At 40.1% G+C, this 20157-nt stretch overlaps 1 protein-coding gene across 7 annotated transcripts in view; it reads left to right on the forward strand.

Moving 5' to 3' along the window:
* Nucleotides 1-19451, forward strand: part of arhgap12b (Rho GTPase activating protein 12b) — a 78524-nt gene extending 59073 nt beyond the window's left edge. For 2 of the 7 annotated variants that reach the window (XM_084747661.1, XM_084747662.1), the window contains exons 3-19: nucleotides 2284-2556; nucleotides 4051-4191; nucleotides 5632-5712; nucleotides 6238-6360; nucleotides 8808-8882; nucleotides 9275-9336; nucleotides 10409-10490; nucleotides 10683-10805; nucleotides 11803-11907; nucleotides 12006-12104; nucleotides 12825-12927; nucleotides 13028-13147; nucleotides 13256-13354; nucleotides 14919-14996; nucleotides 15138-15272; nucleotides 15408-15513; nucleotides 18460-19451. In XM_084747661.1, coding sequence (XP_084603787.1) covers nucleotides 2284-2556; nucleotides 4051-4191; nucleotides 5632-5712; nucleotides 6238-6360; nucleotides 8808-8882; nucleotides 9275-9336; nucleotides 10409-10490; nucleotides 10683-10805; nucleotides 11803-11907; nucleotides 12006-12104; nucleotides 12825-12927; nucleotides 13028-13147; nucleotides 13256-13354; nucleotides 14919-14996; nucleotides 15138-15272; nucleotides 15408-15513; nucleotides 18460-18634 — 1980 coding nt within the window. In that variant the 3' untranslated portion in view covers nucleotides 18635-19451. Of the gene's footprint in view, nucleotides 1-2283; nucleotides 2557-4050; nucleotides 4192-5631; nucleotides 5713-6237; nucleotides 6361-8302; nucleotides 8378-8807; nucleotides 8883-9274; nucleotides 9337-10408; nucleotides 10491-10682; nucleotides 10806-11802; nucleotides 11908-12005; nucleotides 12105-12824; nucleotides 12928-13027; nucleotides 13148-13255; nucleotides 13355-14918; nucleotides 14997-15137; nucleotides 15273-15407; nucleotides 15514-18459 lie in introns of all 7 variants that reach the window. The other 5 variants (XM_084747668.1, XM_084747665.1, XM_084747666.1 and 2 more) reach the window with 5 other exon arrangements.
* The last annotated feature ends 706 nt before the right edge of the window (nucleotides 19452-20157 follow it).

The raw sequence follows: 20157 nt of genomic DNA on the forward strand, positions 1-20157 counted from the left end.
AATAAATAAGAGCAAAAAACAAACAAACCTGTATTTAAAAGATATGGTATAAAAAATAGTTTTAAAGGAAGACACTGAAGTAGTTTATCTGATTCTCAAAGGTTATTCTGCAGGTGTGGAGCCCTTACAGTGCAAGCCCCACCACCCTCCATCTCTAGTCCAGCCCTGGGGACTGAGAGCAACAGCTGGTTAGCAGATCAAGTATGAGCAGGGATGAAGGGAGTGAGAACGTCAGCTAGGTATGATGGTGCAAGGCCCTTCAGGAACTTTAAAACAAGTAATAAAAAAAAAATTAAATCAGGTCTAAAGACCTCAACTGATTATCAGATCCGATGCTCATATTCGTTTGTAGGATTGTTCTTTATTTATATCTGGTTGCCGATAAGATAAGATAATGTAAAAATGTGCTACTTTGGCGCTGATCCAGCCGCTTCTCTCTGTCCGTAATCACCATTCTGTGGTCTCACTCAGTGCCCCACCCACAACACTGTCTGATTGGTTGTCCTATTTCAATTAAACATTTACTTAAAGACATTTCAATTAAGTTTTGACACTAAGATTTTCATTTTTACTGTGAATGTATATCAATTCCGAATATCAGTTATCGGCTTCCAACAGTACTAATGATCAGTATCTGCATTAGCCCCAAAAAACTAGAGATGTATGATAAATACTGGGGCTGATAAATCATCAGTCGGGTTTGTTCTGTGTAGCTATATTGTTATCTGCGTTTAGTAGCTGATAAGTATAGGCTATATAGTATCTGATTTGACAGAGTATATTAAAGCATTTAATTGGAATTTAATTAGAAAAGCCAAAGTGTATTTTCAATTTTTTTGATGTACTTTAGTAGAAAAACTGAGCATTTGAAGTGGCACAACTGTTAGTTTTGGTTCAGTCAGAGCTATGGAGTGTTAAATGATCCATCTTTGCTCACTACGTCTGAGCCTTTCTTACCCTCAGTTTATCTGAACTGGTTTGTAAAATACAAAAATGTGAAATTATTGGTTATCTTACTGGCATAGGCCATGAGATGCATGTAAATGATCGGTTATCAATATTGGCTTGGAAAAAACATTGTGCATTACTAGAAAAAACTGCAGTGCAATCTGATTCATACATAAAGTTTGAGCTCTGTTTGAAAGTTCAGCTCAGTCCTTATTTATCTATTCATAACCCATTCATTCAGTCTAAAGAATTCTACACTTTCACTGTCATGCTTCAACTGCCATACGGTCACATTCAGACTGACAGTAACGCAGCCATCTCATTCATGTAAAGTGATGGTGCCAACCCAGGGTCATGCTGCAAAAAAGTGGAACCTGGTACAACTTTTTCTACAACACAACGCAGCATCGTGCAGCAAGGTACTGTGTTGGCTAATCAGATCGTGCCAGTTCTCATCGCTGGTTTACTTGATGACTGTAGTGATAAAAGATCAAATGGTTGCCATGGTGATAACTTGAGTCTTGTCTGTGTGTATTATGAACTGTAGTGCACTGTTTTGGCATCTGATAAGCTTTAAAGGCATTATCTGTTCCTCCTGTTACTGCACTTCATTTCAGTGTTCAACACAGCCCCCTGTGCTGCATATATTCTTTTCTGTTTCCCTCTTTCTCTTTTCTTCTTCATGTAAATCACTTTGTAACTTCTATTTTGAAAAGAATTATGTAAGTAAAGCTTGTATGCTAATACCCGTAGCCCTTTATGTTCATAGCATTTGTCTTTGGTCTTTGAATAGATATATGATTATGTAACCGTGCTCCATGTGCTTTGAGGACCTGATTAGACCGGGCTGATACGGTTTTAAAGTATCTGCGAGCCACATGTTGCATCTGATCTGATCAGCAGCTGCATCCTGCCGTGCAGACTATCAGAGAGACTCATGACTCACTGCTTCACCTTTTCTGCTGTTTGGAAAAAAATAAGAAGCTGGTTTCATGTACAGCAGGTCTGATTTTTGCAGCTAAATATGAATGTTTGCAATTTTAACATTTAGCAGGTCGTCTTGTTACAGTCCAGGATGTGATGACTGCTGGTTTCTGTGCTGGACAGGATCAACATTCCTACACATGCTTAGATCTCAGCAGACTCTGGAGTGATTTCAGGGATCCTTCTGGTTAGGGAATTCCTGGAATATTATTACATTTTCAGAGGAAAGTCAGAACACTCTGACTCTCTGGAGCAGTTAGGGAATATCAGCTGGAAACCAGAAAAAAAGTAGAATGTTCAGATCTTAAATCAAATCTTGACAGTCTCTCCTTTTCTTCTTTCCTCCACCAGACAACATCACCTACAGGTCAGGGCCGGTCTGACTCACCGGTCTACACCAACCTCCAGGAGCTGAAGATCTCTCAGTCCAGCATGCCGCCCGTCCCGTCCGGCTCCCCCCTCCACATCCTGGGCGACTGGGAGACCCACAAAGACCTGAGCGGCAGGCATTTCTATTACAACCGTGCCACGGGAGAGCGCACCTGGAAGCCGCCGCGCACCAGGGACACGAGCGGCAGCACCAGCAGTATCCGAGGAGACAGCCAGGGAACTGCAGAGAGTGAGGTGAGGGATGCTTAATCCAGTTGATCCCATGGTAAACACTGTAAAATGTCATTTAATTATGAGACTGTTCTGTTGAAAAGCTTCTAAATGGACAACATAAACAGAAAATCAACTTTTCTTCTCCACAAACAAACAGTTGTTGTGTGAACACATGTTGAAACACAGGATTCAGGTATTCAGTCTAAGCTGGAGCTACATAAACAGTCTGTAAAAGGACTCTCTGGCAGTCAGTGTTAGACAAACAGGCTGTGGTGGAGGTGTGGTGAACCTCAAAGGACTTTTAAAATGGTGTTGTGGTTACTGAAGGTAGGGAAACAAGAGTGCCTTTGATCGGGGGAAGTCAAGATTTCCTGTCAGTTTGTAGGTTCCTGCCCAACTATCCAACACTGCCTCCATGTGGTGGTTTGGTTTATTGCAGTAGTATGTTAGGAAGAGTGAGGATGCCAATTCTACTGTATATAGTATTCTAGAAATGTAATTAATGCAGAATTGATTACTCAATCAACGGAAAATTAATCGACATACATGGTTATTATTTCAACAGTGATTAAAGTTGCCTCCATGTAAATGTAAATATGTTTGGACAAAAATATCAGGGGATTTTCTTCTTTTGATCTGATCTTATAGACCATCCATGTATCAAATATACAGGTTGGTTGCTAATAGCAGACGGTCATTTATAACAAACATTTTGATGTTGTAACTGGTCTGGGTGAGACTGTTTTTAAGGGGATATTTTGGGAAATAAACTTATTTACTTTCCTGTCATGATAATTATGTATTCAACTTAAGCTACAATATATGGACATGAATTTTTACCTCTGTATTGGCTGTAGTGTTTACATGTGTGTTTCACTGTATAAGAATGTCACCAACATTTTCTGCCAAATGTTTAATATTTATTTAAGTGCAGTTTTTGTTAACAGAGTCCTTGAGTCCATTTTGTTTATTGTTTTGGTTGTTTTGTTTTTATTTATTTAGGATATTTTGATTTTTTTCATATTCCAATTCCAACATCTGAATATTCTTAAGAATTAAAAAAAACATTGCTATTCGAAATAGTGTACCTGCATTATTATGATATTGCATTATCATCATATCAGTGTCATAAAATGGTCTGACAATATGACAATAATATTGCTTATTGCAATTATTTCTGAGACATAATGTCGACCAAGTAGTTATTGTGACAGGCCTTGATATCACTCATGTATTTATGGTAAATGTGAAGCTATAGCCAGCAGTTGGTTAGCTTAGCAATACTGGAAATATTTATTTTGTTTATTTCCTGACAGAAAATGAATTGCAAAAGCAACGTTTGTTTCTATTCCTTGGAACAATACTGAGTCGGGAGACATTTAAAAGAGCATAAAATGGAAACACTCATGTAAAGTTGTTAGGCTGTAATGTCTGCGTGAACATAATTAATGTGAATAATGAACCACATAAAGCTTCTGTCATTAATCCCTCCGTCTGTTTTTCTGTCCTCCCCAGCCGCTGTCCTCAGAGGAAAACTGTCACAGCACCCACTCGAGTCAGTCTGACAGCCAGTATGGGTCACCCCCTAGAGGCTGGTCTGAGGAGCTGGATGAACATGGACACACTCTCTACGTCTCTGAATACACACAGGAGAAGGTGCAGTCTACTGATTCACTGTACAACTTAGGATGCTTCAATACATTTAGTTTGGTTAATTTGGTCTGGACCACGGGTAAAGAATTATACAGCTTTGACCTATTAATCAGGGAAAATACCTGTGCAGAAGTGCATTTGTTGCCATGGTTATCAAATAATTTGCATAAATATAGATGTGAAATTAAAATATACACATTATTTCATTAGGACTGCAACTAACCGTCATCTTCATTATCTGTTAATCTGTCGATTATTCTCCCGATTAATCGATTAGTTATTTGGTCTATAAAATGTCAGAAAATTATGAAAGATTTCTGTCTTTCCCCCAAAAAAAGTCTAAACAAATTTCATGTTTTGTCCACAACCCAAAGACGTTAAGTTTACTGTCAAAAAAGAGTAAAGAAGCCACAAAATAGATTCATTTAAGAAGCTGAAATAATTTCTTTTAATGACTCAAATGGATTAATCAATTATCAAAATAGTTGCCAACTAGTAATCAATTATTCGATTAATTGTTGCAGCTCTAAAAGCCATGCTAAAATCACATTGTTTCTATCATAAAATCCTGTTGTTGATTCATTTGCTTTTAGACCACAATGAACCACATCAGAGTCTGCGGGCTGTGTCTTATATGTATGTATTTATGTATGTAAATCACTTGGTAACCATGGTAACATGTAAGTGTGGGTATTTTCCTTGAATTGATAGGTCAAAACTGTTAAAACAACTGTTCAATCCTACTCCGTGTACTTTGTCAGTTCATTAAGTCCATTAAAAAGTGTGTGACAGTGATCCCACCACAGTCATTACTGTACAAGACGCCTCCTTTTTGTCCTGTTTGTCATTATTAATAATAACATGTAGCCTGATAATACTAATTATGGGTATAATCAGCTATATCTCTCTGAGCTTTTGTAATACAAAAACACACAGTCACTCACCTGAATTTGATTTCCCCATGTTGGTCCTGATGATGCCGGATGACAATCACCAAAACTGTCCAATCAAAAGGTTACCTGTCAGTCTGGATAACTTCATGTTTACCCCTTTTTGGATGGTTTGTAAAAGGTTAATGTGAATGGGGTGCCCCTGTAGCTCAGTTTGTAGAGCGTTCGCTCCATGTGCTGAGACTCAGTCCTCTGCAGTAGCCATGAGTTTGATTCCAGCCTGTGGCCCTTTGCTGTATCATCCCCTCTCTCTCTCTCCCCACTCTCCTGTCTCTGTATAGCTGTTCTATCACAATAAAGGCAAAAAGCCTGAAAAAAGTTAATGTGAACAGGAACGAGACCAGAACTAAAATGTATTCATTTTTTCTTTTGGTTCTGACCAAATGAACTGAACCACAGGTGTGAAACAGCCTTAGATTCACCCCCTGCAAATGATATCTGCATAAAATATGGTTCCCTTTACTTGGATGCTGACAAGTGTTTGTGTTCCCAGTGGATAAAACATGTGGATGAACAAGGCCGGCCCTACTACTACAGCGCTGATGGATCCAGGTCAGAATGGGAGCTGCCTAAGGTGAGATTATACTCTGAACATTAGCTACCTTTGTCTTCCCTATTATTACACCCCATTTGAAGTAATCTCCTCTAAAGTATTACATCACTCGACAGTACTGTTGCAACAACACTGCCCACTAACACACTTTGGTGTGACTCCTCCTCCACCTGGTGTGTATTCTTACACCTTGTGCTGTCACTGTAAGTGGATGAGAGTCTGAGGAGTTCACATGAGAGCCAATTTTGTGTTGAACTCTGGGTGACAGACTATTACTGGTGCTTTACCTGCTAATCCGGAGAGCTGTTTAGAATCGAGCAGTCCATTCTCAGGCTGAACGGACAGTAGTGCGGACATGGATATGTTCAGTGTACTTTGCTGGGGACAGTTGAAGACAATGCCTAGGCTGTAAGAGAAGTCTCCTCTGTCCAATGGTGCTGTGGAGAATAAAAGGAGAGGTAGGGGAGGGGAGATGGAAGAGAGTGACGAGGGAGATAGTGTAACTCTGATGTCTAAGCTTCAGCTCTCCCCTTTCTGTCTCCACAGTACAATATCTCCCCGCAGTCCGGAGAGGTTCCCAAGAGTCGCAGTCTGGAGAGGAAGCAGCAGGATCCCATCGTCCTCACCAAGTGGAGACACAGCACCTACGTCTTAGACCTCAATGACAAGGTAAGCCAACAGGACTCAAAAGAACTCTAGTGGTTACAGAATTTTGGGTGTGATCGGTGTGTGGACACAGGACTGTTGTTTGTGCAGGTCTTCTGGCAGGCTTTTCGTGTGGTCTTTCTATTAGCTGTCTTATTGGCAGTGGGTTTAATCCCAGAGTATTAATGACGCTCTCAGCTCAACAGGGGGAAAGGCTTACAATGCTTTAATCTGTCTCTTTTATTTGGGAATCTTGACAAAGGGTGGTATGAGGTGTTTACTACCTGTGTTTTAAATAAACATATCATGAAGAAAACGCACTTTAGCATTAATCCTGGCTATTTTGTGCACAGATTCAGGTTGTGGGCTAACTTCTAAGGAGCAGGGTGATCCATTAAAAGATTGCTGTAGTGATATAATGCTATATTCATATAAAGTAGCAAGATGTAGGAGAAACAAATAGAAGAAAGAATGCTCAAAATTGAAGCTACAGAAGCTGAGATTTTCTGACTTTTATTCCCTCATATGAATCAAGCTCTGGAAACACTACATTTCCCATAATGCAACCAGTCCCTTTTTTGTTAGACCCTGCCTGTGTTATTTGGTCAGGCAAGTGTCAAAACAACACATTTAAATATATCTATGAAACAGTAGTTGACATTGTCATATATGTGTAACTAACATCAAAACACTGTTCAACAGGTATTCAGGCGAACTATATTATGATTAGCAGTATATTTATATATCTGCACAAAATCAAAACAAAACTGCATTTAATCTAAGCATTTTATTTGGATTAGATTGTCCATGTCCCGACATGTGTCCTTGTTTACTTTGCACTGGGTTAGGCTACACAGTGATATTTGTGCATCTACTGAAACAGTGTCCAATGTAGCATCACAGCTGTACAAAAACTGAGCAGACAGTGACAAGTGAAAACAAAGTGAACAACAATATGAACGTGAAGGAATGAACTCAGTATTTGCTTGCACCTCACTACCAAAACACAGCTGCCAACACTCTGGGTGCTCTTGTAAGTTCAGTTCCCGCTGCTACAGTAACAGATGGTTGCGATTGTCAGGCCATGGACAATCAGATTGAGCTGCCTGGTTGTAACGCAGTTCAATTTTTTTTTTTAGATTTGGACAGAAATACATGAACAGCCGTTTTAACATAGCCAATATAGAATATCAGCACGTTTCATGCTCTTTACTGTTGTATACTTCCTATTCTTTTTTTCTTAAAGGGAAAATTCATGTGGATGTCAGTGTTGATGGTAAATGTAGTCACTTGTGGCAATGAATTCCTTAGAGCTGCTATACTGACCAAAACAGCTGAGTTCTCCTGCTGCAAAAATCTGTTGTTCTTCCTGCATCCAGTGATGTAGGTGTTTATGAGGAACTATGGGCTATTTCAGCTTGGATTTCTAGTCTAAGCAGAACTCTGTTTTCTTGGTCAGTATAAGAGGAGGAGTTTATTGCTTCAATTTACCATATTTACCTCAACAACAGACGGACATCCACATGAAAAGCGATTATTATTATTATTTTATTATTTTTTTTTTTTATGGCACCTGACGGGTTTCATACTGCCTCAAAGTTGTCACCAGTTTGTTCTGCAAGTTTATCTCTATCAAAACATTTAAGTCTCCAACTCCAAGGTGAGATAACCCTGGTGACATCATGACAGGACATTATGAAACTGTCAGCACAAATTGACTTGTAAAATTAGTGGAGTGCCCCTTTAATTTATACAGTTTCAAACAATTTATATTGACATTTTTGTTACTTGAAATATTTCATTAACTTCTTCCCTTTAACTAAAAACAATAAGACAAAGAAGTAAACGTATATTTGTGGCATACATTTCCAGTTTAAATTAGACACCAACTGGTCTCAGTGACACCAGTCAAACTTCAAGTGTGGAAAAGCTATTGAAGGTTAACTCTGTGGTGGTTTCATTACAGTTCTCTTTCAAACTCTGGCGCTTCACTTCCGACTCGCACAAGAGGAGATTTCGTCTCTCTCTTTACCGTGATAAAGTTGGTACCACACAGAGCCTCCTTGTCTCTTATCAACAGATGATCCATTCTGATTTGCTGTCACTGTGTCCTGTAGAACGCCTCATTAAATATATGTGGTAATACGACAATCAAAGCCATGTCAATCAAAGATGTCTGACTGGATAAACAGGAAGGAAGTAGAATCCTGGAATGAATGTCTGACTGAATTAACACACTTGTTCTCTGGATCTCTAAAGCATGTTGTTTTCAGCCTAAATCCTAACTTTCCTTCCTTTCATCCTTACCTTCTGATGACCAACACTAACATCCACACAATCTTATGATTCCTCTCCAGGTTGCTGATCCATTCTCTTCTCCTCACTGACTAACTCAGACTGACTGTCTTTGTGTTTCTTGTAGTTAGCTGGTAGTTATTAGCGACTCATCATGTTGTGCCTCTTGTCGGTAGGAGTGTGCTCCGGCGCCCAAGCAGAGCTCTCCAGACTCTGACTCCTGCCCCTCATCTCCTAAGCACCCCTCAACAGTTAGTATCCCAGCTTGCACTGCATCACACCACACTTACATCATCCTGCTTTCACCTGCATCCAAGTACAAACCCATCTTCTAAACTCTCCATCTCTGCATTGCATTTGGTTCCTCTCATCGGCTGCATGTCACATCCCACATCTAACTGCATCACATCTAACACCAGGACAAAACCAGCAGAAATGCAGCAATTTTGACACTTTGCAGCAGTGGTAGGGGCGCCCTCTGCTGGTGATATTTGAACATAACATCAAGGAGTACAACCTATTCAAGCCTGCAATACTGTTCCATTTGCTTTTCAAGCTTCAGCATGTGTGTATGGATGTGTGTGTGTATTTTCATGCATGTGTTCTAGCAGGTTCTTATCTGCTTCTGTGTCTTCCTCCTCAGCCCTCAGAGAAGTGTGGAGTCCTCAATGTCACCAAAATCACAGAGAATGGAAAGAAAGTCAGGTAGGAATCTATGGAGTCTATGTGAATCATACACCCCGTATACACCTGGTATTAAAATGTTGTCTGTTTCCAAATAAGTGAAAGTAAATGCAAGGTGTGTTTGGTTCTGCATGACCACATCTAGAGATGGTCTGACTGACATTGTATGTAGATGTAAATGCAATCAATACAATTTGCTGGCATCTGTACACAACATAACATTGATACAGCCAGGAAGGAAGCAAGAGAGACAACTCTAATTACTGACCACATGTCTGTGCCTCGAAAGCACCAGAGGATGTGTTAATCAACAGAACTGTAGGAAAATGACAGCAATACAGGTGGGAAACACATTATATACAGATATACAAGAAATAACTATGTGCGATTTGCAGCTGATCTGATGTTAACAAGGCTTTTAATTCTAGTCACAAAGTAGTCTACACACCAGTACTGCAACAAAAACTGGCACAATATGTTTTATGCAAACAAAGGAACAACTTAATGTATTATGTTTGCAAGATTTACAAGAGGGAATACATAATTCAGGATATGTCGACAGTATGTAGACGGTATTTCACAGAGTGTATGTAATGTTATAAACTTTATATAACTGACTTTTTAAGGGAGTCTGGTGCTAGTTTGCTTCCGCCTCAGATGAAGGACAAAAGGAAGAGTCTGCACACTAGATAATATGCCTTTCTTCAGAGACATCAGAGGGTGGTATATTAAATGAATGTTATGGTATTATTTCCTTTTCTTTGTATGTGCTTCTGTCTAGCAAATAGTAATTATCGTGTCTGGATGTGTGTGCTTTTGTAAACTTTCCGCCACCTTAAATTATTCTTGCAGATTTTGATCTGTGGAACAGAGATGGAAAATCAATGAAGATGATGAGAATGCATTAAGAATACCAATTCTAAAAGTGAGGCAGGATTGGATTGTTTATTAGCCGGATATCGTTTCCAGATACAAATCTTATTTTAGTACCAGGTGTAAATGGGGTGATGGTTTTTCAAAATCCTGATGGGTTTTTAAAAGAGTTGTCTGAAATCCTAGACCCTTAATGTCTGTGTTTTATTATGACATGCAGGAAGAACTGGACCTCCTCGTGGACGGTGCTGCAGGGCTCCTCCCTCCTCTTTGCAAAGGGTCAGGGGGGCAGCACCAGCTGGGTACGTATCCCATCAGCCCCAAGAGGCTCATGTTCTCCTCCTGTAGAATTTCTGAGCTTTGTTCAGCCTTTCATTCCACTCTTTGTTGTTTCTGTCTTCTGCATAGTCACCTGTCTTCATTTCCACCTGTGCTGTGAAAAATGTCATCCTCTGTTTATTGCTTTTCCTCCTCTCCTGTTTTCCTCCCTGAAGTCTTACTACCGCAGCGGCTCCATCCCTGAGCTGCTCCTCACTCTCCTTAGCAACTGGAAGCGCTCAGTCAAGCCCCGTCCTGCTGTCTCCTATGTGAACTGTAGGCCTGTGCAGGCCGCCGCTGTATGTCCCCTCTCTCTGCATCTGTTGCTGCGCCTGCCTGTTCTTTCATTCACTCACTCCTGCTGTAGCTCCTGAGAGTTGTGTTTGTGTGTGTGTGTGAAGCTTGATTTAGTTGACACTAATTTAAGAAAGGATAAAGCTGCACTAATTAATATTTTTCCATTAACAATGATTGAAATGACTAATGTGAGAATGGTTGTAATAATCAACTCACCAAGAACAATCATCTGATTAGGTAATTTAGTCTGCTTCATGATGTGTTGAAACACAATTAACAAGAAACAAAATAGTTTGCAGAGGCAGATGTTTAAAAAAGTTTGCTGAAATTAAGTGCTGCTAATCAGCAATGTTCAGGACTGTAGTTCCTGTACTTAGGTGGACACAAACAAGACTCCAAATAAATGCTAATGTTGCTTTGTGTCTGCCGAATGTGTAAAGTTTGCTAACATAGTTGTCATAACAGCTTAATAAGGTGATAATATGTGTTATTGTTGTTTACAGCTCATTTCACTTCCCTCAGATGGCAAATAAAGCCATTAATGCAGGTTTAAGTTGGCTGGAAAGCGAAAACACAGACGTAGAGTGAAAAAGGAGTGGCTTGAATTTTATGTCCAAGAATCTTAAAAGAATTTAACCAAAAACATTGTCTTTTCATTAATATGCACATTATATAAACAACAACTAACAGTACTTTTGCTTTTCTTATAACACGTCACTAAAGGTGTGTGTGCATACATGAAGAGGTCTGAAATGTGATCACAGTGTTTGGAGATGTGACACCTGTCCCAACAAGCATTGTGGGAGATTTAGCATCTGTGCTTTTTTAAAAACTGAGGATGTCAGGCAGAAATTCAAGTCCCTAATAGTTACTTAACATTTTGAAATTTTTCTTCTTTCACTTCTTTTTTTTTTTAACACAAACACAGAAATCCTTTGTGCCCATGTTATATCACCTTCGTGTCAGACATGCATTCTCATACCGTTTCCTTGACTCTAGAAGTTCGGTAGCAACCAATCCAAGCCCGAGTTCACAGTTGATCTGCGAGGGGGGTCGGTGGAGTGGGCCTCCAAGGACAAGTCGAGCAAGAAACACGTCATCGAGGTATCAGAGCCAAGTGTCTCTGTAGATCTACCTTTATACTTAAAATGTTTTAATGTGGTGGTTTTGGTGAAAACTAATGTTGACTTTTCCTCCCTCAGCTGAAGACTCGTCAGGGGACGGAGCTGCTGATCCAGTCAGAGATTGACAGTGTCATCAATGACTGGTACCGGGCCCTCACAGAGACCATCAACACACACGTGAGGAGACACCTGTCTTTAGTAAAATCATTATATGTCAGAAGTTGTATCTTTGACTAGATGTGTCTTTTATTTATGGAAGAGTATTCAAGCCAGGCATAAGGGCTAAAAAGTTTGTTTTTTTTTTTGTTTTTTTTTTCATTTTTATTCTTGAAATGGTATCCTCAACAGTCACTTTGTTCTCTACATTTCAACTTAACTTTTGACATTTTGTCTTTTTTTTCTCAAAATATAACAAAAAAATGTTCCTTCTATTATGTTTTCTCATGTTTAGCACTGATATAGGAATTTCAACTTCAGTTTCAGCATATTAATTTCATTCTCAACATTTTGACTTTATTCTTGAAATGCAAAACTTCCTGTTTTTTTTCCCTCTTATGCCTGGTCCTAATACTCTGTATTTATCTATCTAAAATCCAAACCTGAGTGAAAACTTAACTCGTGGCAGTAATAACTGAATAGGACCGAGCTACCATCCGCACTAGGATTTTGCTGCCACTTGATACAGGTGTCCTTCTATGTTTAATGTCATCAGAGCTAAAAATCAAATCATTCACACCTGATTAAATCAGCCACAGTAAAAGGGTGAATACTCAAGAGTGTGAACAAGCTGCTGCATGCTTTTTAGGAGTAAATGGGCCTTGAGAGTAAAATATGTCCAAGCTGACATAAAGTGTATCTAATAGTACATACTTCATATTTGTGTGTCCTCCTTTCCAGGCCTGGGAGTCTGATGAGGCCATTGAGGAGGACATGCCTGAGTCTCCAGGAGCTGAGAAACAGGACAAGGAGAAAGACCACAGGGACTCCAAGAAGAACAGAGGTAAGACGCACCAACACTGCTGATGTCCCCTCAACAAACTGTTTGTCTGTTCATTGTTAATGTCTGTAAGAAATACACTCACATCCTGCTTGTCTCTCAGTGATGAAGACCTCAGTGAGTATGGACTCATCAGACCAGAAGAAAACCAGGATGAAGCTCAAGAAGTTCCTGATACGTCGACCCACCTATCAGGCTGTGAGAGACAAAGGTTACATCAAAGGTATGCAGACAGGATCCGGCTCCATTTATTTCCCACATATTAACACATGCCGCTGTTTGACCATGTTATAACAGACAGTTACAAACAAGTGTGTTTCATCATCCACAGATCAGGTGTTTGGCTGCAGTCTGACCAGTCTGTGCCAGCGGGAAAACACATCCGTGCCCAATTTTGTCAAAATGTGCATCGACCATGTGGAGAACACAGGTATGAGCAACACCCATCTGACTGTGTCATAGTTCTTATCTCATTAGTTCTCATTTCCAGTTCTGTTGAAGAGGTGGAAATGGCCAAATACTTTTTTGATTGATCTGAATTTGCTGAGACATCACCATTTAAACATCGCCATTCATGACTCTGTGACATTACGGTTCCTTTCACTGTCTTCTGCTCAGTAGTAAGTTAGTGAGTGGCTGGTTATTTATTTCAGTACCAATCCAGACAGCTAGAACCAGTGTTTTTAAGCAGCCACCTACCTGCAGCAGTCATTGCATCATGATTTTTATATTCTTTCAAGAAGCTTTGAACCAGTAAATAAAAAGCTGCCTAACAAAGCTCAATGCCACCTGTAGTCAGCGAGAGGAGCCTCAATCTTAAAAACTACAGATTGGTTCAGTGATGCTGATGATTCAGTAGAAGCACCTCAGCTTGAGGAATCAGTGATTCATTCATTCTGTCTTACATAAGCTACAGGTGAATCTGTTCACTTCAGCTCAGTCAGATCTTACATCAGCTCTTACATCAAAGGTACAGAAGCGCTACTTCAAAGTTTGTGGTGATAAGCTCCCAGATAAACCTCTAATGAGGTTAGACAGAAAACTTTTTTAGCTTGACGTCCACTTTTCCCAGAGCTTTAAATCACAGTTTCCCTCAGTGGATGGCCGTTGCTCAGCATCTATGACAGTATCCCTGCCAGGGCTGCACAATTAATTGAACATTCATCTGATCATGACTCTGGCTTCCCACAATTACATTAACATGATTGACTGCGATATTGATGTTTAAAATGCATTCTCAAGCTGTGTTCATAAAAAATTCTGCTGCATATGAAATGAAGCACTTCCAAAACTAACAGCCAGCACCCTGCAGCGTGCAGCCGGTGCAAAATTCCCTGGATGTGCGGCTGCAGTCCAGAGTAGAAGAGTAGAAACAACAGAGAGCAGCTGAGCAAAATGAAAATCTAATATCTGGAGCAGAAGGCAAAGAGTTAGTCCCCTGAAATGGATCCGTTGTTTGGAGGGATTTGGGATTTATGGCAAGTGATGTTAAAATCCATCAAATCAATTAATTATTGTGATAAATAACTGTGATCTCATTATTAATCAGAATAATTGTGATTATCATTTTGGCCATAATTGTTCAGATATAATCTCTGCACATTGTTTTTACAACTTCACACAGCCGTGTAGTGAATCACACTTGAGACTTTTCAGCCTGATGAAACAACGGTCTCATCAAACACAATTACTCCTTATTTGTCATTGGGTGATATGGCTTAGAAGTAATATATTTAATCAGGCACTTCTGCAAAATACTACTGTTGACATAATTTCAATCCATATTTTAAGCATGTGACAAGACTGTTTATAGAGACGACCTATGCAGAACATCTTGGCATGTCAATGATCGGCTAGATGTCAGTTGAATTCAGCTGCGCCTTTTTAACAGGAGCCATTAGATGATGCAAGAAAACGCAAGATGTTTGATGAGTCAACCTTTGGTGCTGTTTGTTTGACCCACAGTGTTCCCTCCTCTCATCCGTCTCCTGCAGGTCTCAATATTGACGGCTTATACCGTGTGAGCGGGAATCTGGCGGTGATCCAGAAGCTTCGCTTTGCTGTAAATCACGGTACGCCAACCACTAACACGCTGCTTTATATGGGATGATAGAGTTGACATTTGTGGGACATGTTCTCCCAGCACACAGAGCACACACAGTAAACACTTCTCTCTGTCCCCTTGTCTCATTTGGCTTCCATCCATCCATCAGATGAGAAGGTGGATCTGAATGACAGTAAGTGGGAGGACATCCACGTCACCACTGGAGCTCTCAAGATGTTCTTCAGGGAGCTTCCTGAGCCTCTCTTCTCCTACGGATCCTTCAATGACTTTGTGAACGCCATCAGTGAGTAACTTTATCCCCTGTGTTAAAGGACTGCTGTTCAGATATACTCTGACGAGGTGTTTAGAGTACCTGATGTCGCCACAAGATGGTGCTGTGCACATGTGCGTTCACTGATTGTGTGTTTGTCTGCTTCAGAATGCTCTGACTACAAGCAGCGAGTGAACTCAATCAAAGACTTAATCAAGAAGTTGCCAAAACCAAACCACGACACAATGCAAGTCCTCTTCAAACACCTGCGCAGGTAAGAAAAGAGCAAAAACAGATCACTCTCACTGTAATTAAACTGCTTAGTTTATACAGTGATTTATTTTCATTTATAGTCATAAATACGTACTGCTTACCAATGAAATGATTATATATTGGTTACACACTTTCTTTGAAAGTAATAAGATATGAGAACTCCACACTGAGACCAATAATTCTGACAGTTTTGAGATTAAAAACTTGGAGTACCGACTGAAATGTGTTTGTACCATCAGATTTTGAAAGTTGGCACTAAATCAGATTCTTTGGCTTGTTTATGTCTGAATACAAAAAGTTTATATTTTATGATGCAAGCAAAGTTCTGTTTTAAACTCTGATGTTTTTTGGCATATTTTTAAAATGAAATTTTAAAGGGTTAAAACAAGTTTGTTGCACAAACTACTGCTGGCGTATTTTGGAATGTGCTGAATAGACACCAAATTTAATGTTTTTAATGTAGAAACCTATATCTATTGGGAGTGGGTAATATCACTGGAAATTTTATCACAATGAAAAGTTTTATTTCAGTTAATATACTTGATATTTATTAATGCTTTTTAATTACCTATTTTTAATGATGATCAGGAGAGAAAAAGTTGAATTTAGTCATGATGTTTGTTGAGGCAAACGGATAAGAGTCATAAAAAAAACTGGGCTGGCCTGTCATTTATTACAGTTTCCTCACCATCTTCTCTCACTGTCTCACTCTGCTGTTTCTGTTGTTCTGTCACATTGTGATGGTGTAACTGAACAACACACTGTTGAATGATCGGCTGCTTGCTCATCACTTGTAGCACGCTCCATTATCAAGGCATATCACAGACTGTTATGAGCCGGGGCGTATTCAGTTTGTGCTTTCATGGTGGTATTGGTTGCATTTAATGCATTTAAGTGAAACTACTTAACATTTTATTGAACAGTTTTCTTACAGCTATTAATGAAGTCTGTTGATGATACATATCACTATTATTTTGTTGCCCAGACCTAATATCTATTTATATAAAGTTAAAAAATATAAATAAAAATAAAATAAAAAATAAATAATCAATAAAAAATGTGCAAAGGAAAGACAAATTTAGTGGATCTGTACATCTGAGGGCCAACAAAGTAATGCAACTGACCATAAATCACATTTGAATCAGACACACTAAGCTACTATTATAGTCGACTCACCACAGATGACCACTGACTGGTGACTGTGTCCATGTTACAGATAAATCTTTGAAAAGGTCTGGACAGGATGTGTGACTAGTTAACTGACTTGTAACAGCTTTGTTTTGAAAGTTATTTACACTCGTTTCACGTCCATTCTCATTTTGCAGTTCACAATGTGAAGCAACATGACACAGGTCGCTGTATAAAGTAGACTGCTGAACACCAAGAATGTTACAGTAAATATAGGAAATGAAAGTTAAAACATGTCAATTCTTCTGCTGATCATCATTGGACACTAATTCATTCATTCAACATCCCCCCAAAAATGAGGGGAAACCTCATTTATACTAAAAAGATCATTGAGCTGCGACCCTCATTTTCACTGACGTTGATGCAAATACAGGAAAAAGAAGGAAAAACAACAACAAAGAGAAATGCTAACAGTTAGAGATGATTATTGTTAAGATTTCATCAATACTGATATTGATACTGATAAGGCTTATCTGAGTTTTCATAAGAATTGGTAAAGTGAGCCCACACTTTTAAACATTTTGCCCTGTCAGCTGGTTATGTAACATCACATAAATACCAGCAGCAGTATTGTTGTCCAGGAGCTTATCAATACTTCAGTGCTGACCCATCAGGAACCAGTACCAATTTATGCCCAGTTCTCAGTACCCATTGTTACTAACAGAGGAAAGGTACTACCACAACTTGTACAGAAAAAGCCATTGAAACTTTGTGTGTAAGGAAGATAATTTGATAGATGGGTTAAGATAATTAAAATGTATTATAAAATACTGTTATGTAAAAAAGCCTTAAAACTAAAACCACAAAAAACTTGCGAATAAGTAGATAATTTGATGGATAAATTAAGATAATTAAAATGTAAAATAATGTACAGTTATTTAAAACAATTCTGAGTAGAGGTTGGGAGGTTTAAGATCAAATTTCAGAAAAAAGGTATTTTGTTCCAGGAGTCAGGTGCATTCAGATTAAAAGCAATCTTTCCAAGTGCAGACCGACCTCAGTAAAGCAGGGCTGTCTTTGATTTGTGCCCCAGCTCCCAGTCACCCATGGAGTTTGAGCTTATGCACTGCCTTGTGTCTGCTCTACCGCGACATGTCCGACTGTTCAGATTAACTCTTGAAGTCAGTAACAGTGACTTAAGCGAGTATCAGGCACTTGGCTCATAACTGACTCTGTATTTCTATGAAGTGCTGTTTGACTCTGGGTGTTTACCTTTCCTCTCTCTGATCAGCCTGTGGGCAAACACAAACTACAGCCAGGTTGAACGTGTATTCTTAGCCCACTGCAGCCAGTGGCAATATCATATGTTCACAATGACATTTGCCTAGCTTTCCAATTTGCATTTATATGGCGCTGTGTTTGCTGTAATTCAGTACCTATGAAGTGGTGTTTCTTGAGGAAATTTATAGCGTGACATTCAGTGTATGGAGGTCTACGTATATCAGCGGGCGGATTTAATCTCCTTTTTTTCCTCTCTTCCATGAATATGTTATTGTTTTGTGCATCTGCATGCAAGGATGTAGATTCTATTTAAAAAGGCTATTATGCTCTAGCCTGGAGCGTTCAGCGGCGTTACAGAGTGTGTGTCGCGAGGCTTGCCTCAGCTCCATCTCGAGCCCTCAGGATGTGTGTAAAGATGGTAATGTTGTTTTTCTAGATGAAACAAACAAATCCGTACTCACCTAAAGCCATTTATGACATATTCCATCTTTAAATCTCCTCATGCCCCCCCCCACCCCTCCTCTCTCTCCCACCTCAGGGTGATTGAACACGGAGAGGCCAATCGCATGACCACCCAGAGCGTGGCCATCGTGTTTGGACCCACGCTGCTGCGGCCCGAGACCGAGACGGGCAACATCGCGGTCCACATGGTATACCAGAACCAGATAGTGGAGCTCATACTGCTCGAGTACGAGAGCATCTTTGGCAGGTAGAGGCGTCCACTCACAAGAGGATGGTGGGCTTTTCAAACTTCTTTTCCTTTTTTTCCCCCTTTTCTTTGACTGAGCTGAACATTGCTGTGGACCAAGCAGTTGGGAGAAAAAAAATACCTTCATTAACTGGACAGTTTACAAAAAGTGTTGCACTTACAGAAGTTTTTGGAGATGAATTAAAAAAAAAAAGGTGTACAGATTTCACCCGCTTCTTCAGTTGCCATTCCTGCTGCGAGTAGCGGGCCGGACGATGGACAGTGTTTGAGCGTGATGCCGTGGTGACGTGTGGACGTCCGTGTGATTTGGTGGATTTGAGTATTCAGGTGTTTTCACATACACTGGATCCCTGCGGCCAGTATTTTCAAAAAAACAATGGGGAGCCGGTGGAAGCTGACCGGACCTCGGCGGATGACGGCGTGGCATTTCAAGCCGAACCGGCAACCTCGTGACCTCGCCGGAGCGATGAGCCGAATCTGAACTGGATGGGTTTTCTGCGTCGTGGAGCTTTCGTCTGTGATGTATCAGCCGTGTGTGGTTTTTGGATCAGGTGGAAAAAAATAATCAGTGTTACATTAACAGACTGTCTTTTTGGCACTTGGATGAACTGGAGTTACAGATCATGTTCCCCCAAACTTCCCACAATCCCACTGACACCATCACCACCCCCCGTCCCTCTCCCCCTTTCGACCAGTGTTAAGCATTAACCCTGTGACCTGAGCGTCCTGTGACTTGAATGATGGAGGACAGAACCCTCTGTGCGTGTGTGTGCGTGCGTGTGTGAATGAATTAACCTAAATGGAATAAAACCTGAGCAGAAGCAGCCTCGTCTTGCCACTTTGTACAAACTGTGTGTCGTGTAGTCTTACGTGCTTTGGTAAAAGTTTCCGTTGAGCTGCCGGGGGTCATCGTCTGTGCTCCTCTGTGAACTTCAGTGTTGGTGGGAAATGTCACCGAGGTCCTGGAGGTTACTGGAGGTTACTGGAAAAGTGGATTTCTGGGAACTGCAATGTTTGATGAGTTGTCTCTGACTGTCAGCTTTATGACCCTCCTCCTCACCTAAGCTAATATTGAAGGGATAGTTTGAATTATTTGAAGTGGGGTTGTATGACGTACTTGTCAATAATCAGTTTAGTACCTACAGTAGAAGGTGGTTGGCACATCCTCAATTTGGAGAGGCAGAACGGAAGTAATGCACTGCATTCTGGGTTGGTGAAACGTCCTTAGCACAGCAAAACAATGCACTTCTACTGCGCCATAAGTGATGATTGACAGACATTATACCATATGTGTCTATACATTGTTTTCTTAAACAAAATGCTGCAGATTATACCTTAAAGAGTGCACTATATTTAGAATATTTTCTGCGCTTTACTTTGCCATCAGACAGCCTTATCTGATGGCAAACTGATGGCCCTCTCCAAAGCAACCAAACTCCAGTGGCGCAGTCAGTAATTTTCCCCTCGCAGAACACGGGAGTTGCTGGTCTACCGCTGCCTCAATCTGCTAGTTTGTTTGTGTTATTG

This window comes from Lutjanus erythropterus, chromosome 21, assembly GCF_056507025.1.
Source record: "Lutjanus erythropterus isolate fLutEry1 chromosome 21, fLutEry1.hap2, whole genome shotgun sequence".
Classification (NCBI taxonomy): Eukaryota; Metazoa; Chordata; class Actinopteri; order Lutjaniformes; family Lutjanidae; genus Lutjanus; species Lutjanus erythropterus.